The sequence below is a fragment of the Hordeum vulgare genome, chromosome 6H (genome assembly GCF_904849725.1).
Source record: "Hordeum vulgare subsp. vulgare chromosome 6H, MorexV3_pseudomolecules_assembly, whole genome shotgun sequence".
Classification (NCBI taxonomy): Eukaryota; Viridiplantae; Streptophyta; class Magnoliopsida; order Poales; family Poaceae; genus Hordeum; species Hordeum vulgare.
The window spans coordinates 367,600,206-367,609,979 of NC_058523.1; the positions used below are offsets into that span (position 1 = coordinate 367,600,206).

The 9,774-nt window shown below is 46.3% G+C and overlaps 1 protein-coding gene across 1 annotated transcript in view; it reads left to right on the plus strand.

The window, feature by feature from the left end:
- The window catches only part of LOC123403092 (protease 2-like), a 29,414-nt gene extending 20,980 nt beyond the window's left edge, over positions 1-8,434 (plus strand). The window contains exons 6-11 of the mRNA XM_045097061.1: positions 5,669-5,827; positions 6,769-7,134; positions 7,421-7,486; positions 7,770-7,818; positions 7,907-8,030; positions 8,162-8,434. Coding sequence (XP_044952996.1) covers positions 5,669-5,827; positions 6,769-7,134; positions 7,421-7,486; positions 7,770-7,818; positions 7,907-8,030; positions 8,162-8,237 — 840 coding nt within the window. The 3' untranslated portion in view covers positions 8,238-8,434. The remainder of the gene's footprint in view (positions 1-5,668; positions 5,828-6,768; positions 7,135-7,420; positions 7,487-7,769; positions 7,819-7,906; positions 8,031-8,161) is intronic.
- Positions 8,435-9,774: the final 1,340 nt, after the last annotated feature.

Consider the following 9,774-nt stretch of genomic DNA (forward strand, 5'->3'; position numbering starts at 1 on the left):
GCCCGGATCCGCCTTCACCGCCTGCTCCTCGCCCGACCTCGCCCAGGCTGCGCTGCCGCTGCTGCTGCCTCCGGCCGCTGCTCCTCCTCCTCGCCTGACGCCGCGGCTGCTGCAGGCAGCCGTTTTGCTTGGTTCCGTCTCCCCTACCCCGCGGATGCCTGCCCCGTGGGCCGTCGCCGGCCGCTGGTCCGCTCAGGCCCCGATCCAGATCGGGATCGACTGCCTCTGGAAAAAAAAGATAGGGAGATCAGCATGTCTTCTTCGAGCTATGTCGCTGTTCCTCGGTGCTCGATCATCTTCGATGGCACCAACTATGTTGAGTTTCTGGGCTTCATGTGTATCCACATGCGCGACCTTCTGCTATGCGGTGTTCTCTCTGGTGAGCTCCCCTGTCCGCCATGCCATGTTGCTCCCGTGGCTCCTACCCCGCTGGTGCCGCCTGTTCTGGCTACTGATGCTTCCCAGGCTGATTGGGATGCAGCCAAGGCTCTCGATGATGTTGCGGTCGATGCCTATGATCAAAAGGTATCAGCTTATTCAGATGCTCTTTTTGTCTACCGTGATGATCTGTCTGCTTAAGCTCAGTGGTGCAACGATGATGCTCGGGCTGCCGCTGTTCTCACTGCGAGTGTTATCCCTCAGTTTGCCTTAGAGTTCATGGGTCTCGGCACTGTTGCAACAATGCGGACAACTTATCCATGCGTCAGGAACATGCTCTTCAGCAAGGTGACTCTTCTGTTTATGAGTTCTACACACAGAGTTCCGTCATCTGGCGCCAACTTGACTCTCTTTGGACAGCTGTTTGTGAAGCTTGCCGTTGTTGCCACACTACGCGGTCAAACTTGGAGTTTCAGCGTGTCCATGAGTTCTTAGCTCGCCTCCGCCCCGAGTTTGAGCCTCGGTGTGCTCACTTGCTTGCTCGTGGCCATGTTCCTATCACAGAGGTACTTGCTGAACTTTGTGTTGAGGAGACCCGCCTTCGTTCTGCTGGTTTGCTTGTGACTCCTTCTGTGTTGGCTGTCCGAGCTCCTGTGCCATATGCTCGTCCCACTGCACCGTCGCTCCTGCCCACACCCAGAGGGGGTGGGTTGCCCTCCTTATGCTGAGAAGGGCCGTTTGGGCCGTGATACATTCTATGGCTACTGCTCCAGGCCAGGTCACCCAAAGTCTGATTGTCGCCAGAAACAACGAGACCAAAGACGTTCTTCCTCCATTGGAGTCCTGCATCTTCCTCGACTCTGTCACTCACTGACCAGGATATTATACGGCTCAAGCGCCTCTTGGCTTCCTCTGGCTCTTCATCAATGGTTCCGCTGGCGCTGTGACCGCTCCCACCCCTGCATCACCATCGGCACCTTCACAGTCAGGTACATCTTCGTGGTTTCTCGATTCTGGAGCTTCTTTTCATATGTCTTCTGATTCTTCCGCGTTGTCTTCTCTTCAACCTCTTGATTCGTCTGTTAATGTTCTCACTGCCGATGACACTCCTTTCCTGTTGCTAGTCGTGGCACTCTTTTCTACTCCGTCTTTTTCTGTTCCTAGTGTTTCTCATGTTCCCCGTTTTACCATGAATCTCTTCTCCGCTGCCCCTTACTGATTCTGGTTGCCGTGTAATTCTTGATACCGACTCTTGCTCTATTCAGGATCTTCACACCAAGGCTCCGGTTGGTGCTGGCCCTCGGTGCCGTGAGTCGGAGGGTCTTTGGGAGGTTGACTGGCTTCATGTTCCTTCCGCGGCCACCACTTCTGCCAGTTCTCATGCTCTTGCTGCCTCCTCTTCTGCGACCTTCCAGCAGTGGCATCATCGACTTGGTCACCTATGTGGTTCCCGCTTGTCGTTGGTGCGTCAGGGTGTCTTACGGTCCGTATCCGGAGATGTATCTTTGCATTGTAATGGTTGTAGACTTGGCAACCCTACTAGTGAGTCAGTATCTCAGTGTCCTTTTGACTTAGTTCATTCTGATGTGTGGGGTCCTGCTCCCTTTGATTCGAAAGGTGGCTGTCGCTAGTATGTTCTGTTTATTGATGATTTCTCTCGCTACACTTGGCTATATTTTATGGAATCTCGTAGCGAGGTTCTCTCTATACGCAAACGATTTGCTGCCATGGTTCACACCCAGTTTTCCACGCCTATTCGCATTTTTTGTGCTGACTCCGCTGGAGAGTATATCTCCTAGATGTTGCGTGCCTTTCTCGCGGAACAGGGTACTCTTGCCCAGTTCTCATGTCGTGGTGCCCATGTTCAGAATGGCGTTGCGGAACGCAAGCATCGTCATCTACTCGAGACGGCTCGTGCGCTGATGATCGCCGCTTCCCTTCCATCCCATTTTTGGGCTAAGGCTGTCTCCGCATCCACCTATCTCATCAACATTCAGCCATCGACTGCCTTGCAGGGTGGCATTCCTATGGAGTGTTTCACTGGTCGTTCTCCTGACTACTCAGCTCTCCGTATGTTTGGGTGTGTATGCTATGTCCTTCTGGCCCCGCGAGAACGCACCAAACTGACTGCTTAGTCGGTCGAGTGTGTTTTTCTTGGCTACACTGATGAGCACAAGGACTATCGCTGTTGGGATCCCGTTGGTCGTCGGTTTCGCATTTCGCGTGATGTCACTTTTGATGAGTCTCGTTCTTACTACCCCCGCCCTTCCTCCTCGAGCTATTCTGTGTACGATCTTTCTTTTCTTCTTCTTCCCGATACACCCTCCTATGTGCCTCCTTTGTCCCCCCTTCCTCCGGCACATCTCCCTCTTCCTCATCCACCACCGACATCACCCTCCCCTCCGTCCTTCTCCCCACCCTCACCCTTTGTATCTCCTTCTCCTCCATCCTCCTCCCCACCCTCGGCATCCGCCTCTCCTTTTCCTCTTCACTACACTCGCCGCCCTCGTAGTGAAGATGATCCTACTGACGCGCCCTCCACTTTCGGAGCACCTCCCTTCGCGCCTCCCCCGGCTCATAACCTTCGGGCTCGGCCTTGTCCCCCACCTGATCGCTATTCTCCTGACCGTTATGGTCTCTCTGTTGTGGCTGAGCCCACTTCTTACCGGGCTGCCATGACTCAGCCTGAATGGCAACTTTTGATGGCCGAGGAGCTTGCTGCCCTTGAGCGCAATGGCACCTGGGATCTGGTTTCCCTCCTTTCCGGTGTTCGTCCCATCACCTGCAAGTGGGTCTATAAGATTAAGACTCGCTCCGATGGTTCTCTTGAGCGCTACAAAACTCGTCTTGTGGCTCGTGGTTTTTAGCAGGAGCAAGGACGCGATTATGATAAGACATTTGCTCCTCTAGCCCACATGACCACTGTCCGCACTCTGCTTGTTGTGGCTTCTGTTCGTCATTGGTCTGTATCTCAACTTGACGTCCAGAACACTTTTCTCAATGGTGAGTTGCGCGAGGAGGTTTATATGTAGCCACCATCGGGGTACTATGCTCCTGATGGTATGGTCTGCCGACTTCGACGTTCCCTCTATGGTCTAAAACATGCCCCTCGCGCCTGGTTTGAGCGTTTCGCCTCTATGGTGACTGTCGCGGGCTTCTCTCCCAGTGATCATGACCCCGCGCTATTTGTTCACACGTCTCCTCGTGGTGGGACTCTTGTCCTTCTCTATGTTGATGGCATGATTATCACTGGTGATGACTTCGACTACATTGCCTTTGTTAAGGCCCACCTTCGCGACCAGTTCCTCATGTCTGATCTTGGTCCTCTTCGCTATTTTCTTGGGATTGAGATTTCTTCGACCCTGGATGGCTTGTTCATCTCCCAGGAAAAATATATTCAGGATCTTCTTGTTTGCTCTGCTCTCGGTGATGAGCGCACTGTTGTGACTCCTATGGAGCTCAACGTTCAGCTTCGTGCTTCTGACGGTGATCATCTTCCTAATCCCACTCGCTATCGCCACCTCCTTGGGAGCCTTGTCTATCTTGCTGTTACGTGTCCTGACATTTCCTATCCCGTCCATATTCATAGTCAGTTTGTTGCAGCCCCCACCTCTGTCTACTGTAGTCACCCCCTCCATGTTCGACGATATCTTCGTGGCACGATCTCTCATCGCCTTTTCTTTCCCTGCTCCAGCTCACTCGAGCTCCAGGCCTGCTCTGATGCTACGTGGGCTAGTGATCCCTCTAATCGCCGCTCGCTATCTTCTTACTGTGTTTTTCTTGGTGGCTCTCTCATTGACTGGAAGACCAAGAAACAGACTGTAGTTTCTCGCTCGAGTATCGAGGCTGAGTTGCGTGCGATGGCTATGCTGACGGTTGAGGTGATCTGGTTACGATGGTTACTTGAGGACTTTGGTGTGTCTGCCACTACATGAACTCCCTTACTGTCAGACAGCACAGGTGCTCTCAGTATCGCGTGAGACCCGGTGAAACATGAGCTCACCAAGCACATTGGTGTCGATGCCCACTTTGTGTGTGCTGCTGTGTAGCATGAGACTCTCGCACGGGCCCCTTTACCTTACCTGGTCCTTTTAGGTTATATAAGCCAGAGCTTAGAGAGGAGATGTCATCATCCTTTGTATTAGAGATACGACAGGCAAATTAAACGACGGGGAACGAAATCAACACAGGGAGACATGAGATTTTAACGTGGAAAACCCCTCCAGCACGAATGGGAAAAACCCATGGGCGTCAGCTAGTGAACTTCACTATATTGGGAGAGGTTACAAACGCCAGGGATTTACAACTGATCAACTTATCCCGTGCGGCGGCTTACAAGAGATATACTCCCTCCGTCCGGTGAAAAGTGTGCATATAGAAAATTTAGGACAAATTATGGAGTGAAGTAAAAAATGCATTGGAAAGATGCAAACCATCATCTCTCTCCACTTTAATTGCCCAACAGCCAATGAGCTAAGTGAATGTAGAAATTTAGGAGACCATGTGTAAAATATCATTGGTCTTGATTACCGCGTAATGAGAGAGAAACACTTTCCCCCACTTTAAAGTGTATTGGAAGATAAAAGTACACTCTTTTGTGGACAAATTTTTAAGTCAAATGTACACTGTTAACCGGACGGAGGGAGTATATAATAGCAGTGACCTAGCTCAATACTGATCCTTACCTCTGGCCCAAGCCTCCCGGCGACGGGCCGGAGCTCCCCTCCCCTGGTCAGAAGTTAGGCTTTATCTTTCTACTTAAATTTAGATCACAACATAACATTTTGTTAGCATTTCCGCCTTTGAGCCGCCACCGTTTGTGGATTGGCAAGAACACGTTTTGCAATAGCTACTACTGAGGGTGTGTGTTTGACTGAAACTCTTAATGTTTCTGAATTTCCTAGTCTAGGCTTGTCATTACTGTTCAAAATGCAATACAGACAATCAATTCTTGTACTAAATGCTACTAAAATTTATAAATACAGAACATGTTATGAAAGTAATTTCTCACTGAAATTACTTATATACATTTCTGTGGATTTAAAAAAAATAGTGACTGAAATTACTTACATACACAACAATGATTTACATTTAAAAGGGAATAACTATAAGAGTCTCCGATCAGTGCTGTCGGGCTTTATTTACTTAACTGAATGGATTGAATTCTTAGTTTTGTTCAGGAATAGGTGGCGCGCGCATATAATTTTCTTGTGCAGTATATGCACATATATTGACCACTTGAAATAGTAAACTCATGATCTCCTGGTGATCTGAACTTTTATTTTCTCAGGTTTTAGGTGGATTTGATTCATCAAATTATGTATTAGAAAGAAAATGGGCTGCCGCTTCTGATGGCACACAGATCCCTATCTCCATTATATATAGAAAAGATCTTGTGCAGCTCGATGGCTCAGACCCCATGCTGCTATCTGGCTTTGGCTCCTATGAGGTATTGGGATGGCATCATGAATATCGTAGATTATTTTTTAGAGCAGCCTGTAATTCATGTTAGTATCACTGGTCCATCTCGGATGCAAATGAGTCATTTGCAAATTGGAATGTTCAATTACCTTTTCTTTAGTTATACAGAAACTGCGAGATCTCTGCACATGAATGCCTTGAAAATTTTCTAGAATGCCCTGTGGTTCAGGTCAACATCTCTACTTCATCATGGATGCAAATGACTGTTTTTGAACAAATGTATTCTTGTGTACTTTTGCAAGAAACACAAACTTTTTTGCTAACATGGAATCATGTTTTCACGCACGCTATTTCATCCGAACGTGATTATCCAGCAAAGTGACACTCTTTTTTTCGGGAAAAGTGCCATACTCTTTCATCAGCCTTCATACGCTTCATAGGATTTACAAGCACGAAATTGAAATACTACTCAAAGCCTGAGGGTAAATGACAGAAATACAAAATTTCTTCTGCTTGCATGAAGGGTGGTTGTGTCATTTTCGGAAATGAAGGACTATCAATGCTAAAGTAGAAATGTACAATTTAAACCTGTAAATGAAGGGGACATATCCAACAAAAGAGAACCTAAACTGTAGTGGTATATTGGGAAAATAAAACATATTTTTTAAAACTTGTTGTTTCCTTTATGATAGTACTGGTTCTGACATTGTATGTTTGGCAAAGGCTAGCGACTGACAAAACATAACAGTTTCCCTTTGATCTATAACCTAAACTGTAACGGAATATTGGGCAAATAGACCATTGTCTCCTTTCTGATAATACTGATTTTGACATTGTATGTTTGGCAAAATCTAGCAAGTGCTAAAACATAACAATTTCCCTTCAACCCTTAAAAGCTGGCAAACCTGGCAAACATAACAATTGCGCTAACTATGCACCATCTTTTTGTGCACTCCTTTATGTGAACAGATATGCATAGATCCAAGTTTCAGTGGATCAATATTCTCTCTAGTAGATAGGGGGTTTGTACATGCGATAGCTCATGTTCGTGGAGGTGGGGAAATGGGCCGGAAGTGGTATGAAGATGGAAAGCTGTTGAAGAAGAAAAACACCTTCACTGATTTCATTGCTTGTGCCGAGCACTTGATGAAAAGCAAATACTGTTCGAAGGAAAAACTTTGCATTAATGGCAAAAGTGCAGGTGGCCTATTGATGGGTGCTGTCCTAAATATGAGGCCTGACTTATTCAAGGCCGCCACTGTTGAGGTCCCTTTTGTTGATGCTCTCACGACTATGCTTGATACAACCATTCCATTGACCACAGCTGAATGGGAGGTATTGACTATGCTTCATCTCCTCTAGTTCTGTTCCACCGTCGTATCGCCATTTTGTATTGACTATGCTTCATCTAAAGTTAATTTTCTAAAGTTAACTTTCTATGTTCCACCGTCGTATCTCCTCTAACTTTCTATGCTGAATGGGAGGTATTGACTATGCTTCATCTAAAGTTAATTTTCTATGTTCCACCGTCGTATCGCCATTTTGTAGACTAGCTTGCACTGCAGTGCACTTGAAGTTCTGTTCCTACTCTCATCAACTCATGTTTTTATCATTTGTGCAGGAGTGGGGTGATCCAAGGGAAGAGGAATATTATTATTATATGAAATCATATTCTCCTGTTGACAACGTAAGTGCCGACCTTTATGTACGATGTGCTTATTTCTGGTGGATATTTTCATGCTGAAGCTTGTTAGCGACACCACCGATTGTCCCTTTGTGAATATATTCATGAATAGGAACTGCGATTCTCACAATAATATTGTAGACTGTACTCTGGGTCAAGAAAGAAGAGACTATACTATGAACGCCTAATAAGAACTGCCGTGTGTTCACTTTGTTTCTCCCTCGTGATGTGTAGTTGGACTGCAAAAATGTATTCATGCTATGTGTTATGTGTGTTCATATTGCAGGTGAAAGCACAAGAGTATCCCCACATTCTCGTCACCGCTGGCTTAAACGGTAGGCGTGCGTTCCTTTGCTTACCTGTGAGTTTCTTCTAGTATGTATGGTTTCGCATCACAGCTCATTCCTTTGTAACAACAACCAGATCCTTGCGTGATGTACTCTGAACCTGCCAAGTTTGTGGCTAAGCTGAGGGAACTGAAAAGGGATGACAATCTCTTGCTATTCAAGTGTGAAGAAGGTGCCGGACACAACTCAAAGTCTGGGAGGTATTGTAAAGGATATGATCATATGAATCCTTCTCCATCTGTGTTGGTTTTGGTTTTTTGACGCGTGGATGATAAAAGAGAATGAACAAGATCATATTTTTGCTTTTGGCCTAACCGTTGGTTACTCGCAGGTTCGAGAAATTGCGCGAGGACGCCTTTACATACGCGTTTCTCCTCAAGGCACTGGGCATGACAAATACGGCTTGATTGTGCCGGGCTGTCCGGCGTATGGGGTCTAGTTATAGTCAGTTCATTTCGGGATGTAAAACTTGACTTCACTCCACTGGTTACTTCGGCTTGGGGGTGGCAGTCTCGTATTCAGGCTGACTCCTGAACTCACGGGCCACTGTGGGCCACTGTCCTACTCCTTCCATTTCATAATATACAAGGGCCAGCTTTTTTTATACTCCCTCCGTCCCAAAATAAGTGTCTCAAGCTTAGTACAAGCCTCCGTTTTAAAATAAGTGTCTCAATTTTGTACTAGCTCTAGTATAAATTTATACTAAGCTTGAGATACTTATTTTAAGATGGAATGAGTAGCTTTTATCGAAAAAGGTTCCCCTGCTTTGTATTCCAAAGCAACCAACACCGTACGTAGAACATTGCTGGGACGAACAACACATTAAACCCAAAAATCAAAAAAGAAACAAATGCCAAGAACGACAATTTGACAAAGAGCGAGTGACCTGCCAGCGCGGTGTGCCGACGTTGACGACGACGCTGCTGCCCGGACGAGTCCTAGGGTTTCCCCCGGCACGCAGAAGGAGGTAGGGGATGTCTATCATCGACACCCTCCATGAAGGAATGGTGGCACCCGCCGGTGTCACCGTGTCGGAGCCGGACGAACTGGTAAGGATTTTCCCCGCACTCCAAACTCCACCGCCCAACCGGAGCCGATCAGCCCAACCACCGTTCAACCCCATGCGCCATGACGGTTGCGTCGTCATTCATGTTGTCTCACTGCAAATACCAACACGAGGCCAAGGAGACCGGAGAGAGGTGCCAAACAACGGAGCAGCAAAACCGAAGCCGAGTGAGAGGAAATCCACCTTCATTGCCGATGTGCGGGAAGCCCGCGCCTCCGGCACCCTCGCGGTCGTTGATCGGACACGACAGCTGTAACACCCTCAAATTTTTAATTTAGGATTTTAAGATTTTATTTATTTTTAAAGAGAGTTATTGGAATTTTTATAAAAACTTCTTTTGAAATCTTTTGGAAACTTTATCTAGAGGAAGATTCTTATGAGATTTCTTGCCTTAACTTCTGGTTTGACAAGAGTTTCTACATAATTCTTACATGACACAAATTTCGTTGTGAAAATTTCATCTCATTTTAATTGAAATTTACAAATGGGTTTATGCTCAAATTTGTTCTCTAAAATTCTCACTAAATTATTCCCTCTCCCTATTTCAAAGTTTTCATTCCAATGACCCTCATCTGTCCTCAAGACATCATTTAAAACAATTTCACAAAGTTTTCAAAGTGTTTATTATTTTCACCTATTTTAAAATGACTAGAAATTTTCTGTAATCATTTTTGGACCCCCCAAAATTACAAAGGAACCTACAGGTCCTCTTTAGCTTTTGACCCCAGGTAAGCTATCCTTGATAGTCCTAGGTACCCTCAACCTAGTTCACCAAAAACTTTTTGTTTTGCAGTTCAAAATTTTCAAAATCTGTTTGACTAAAGTTTGGACCATATTTGATATTTTTGATAAAAAATCCATCTTCTCCAACCCCAAAA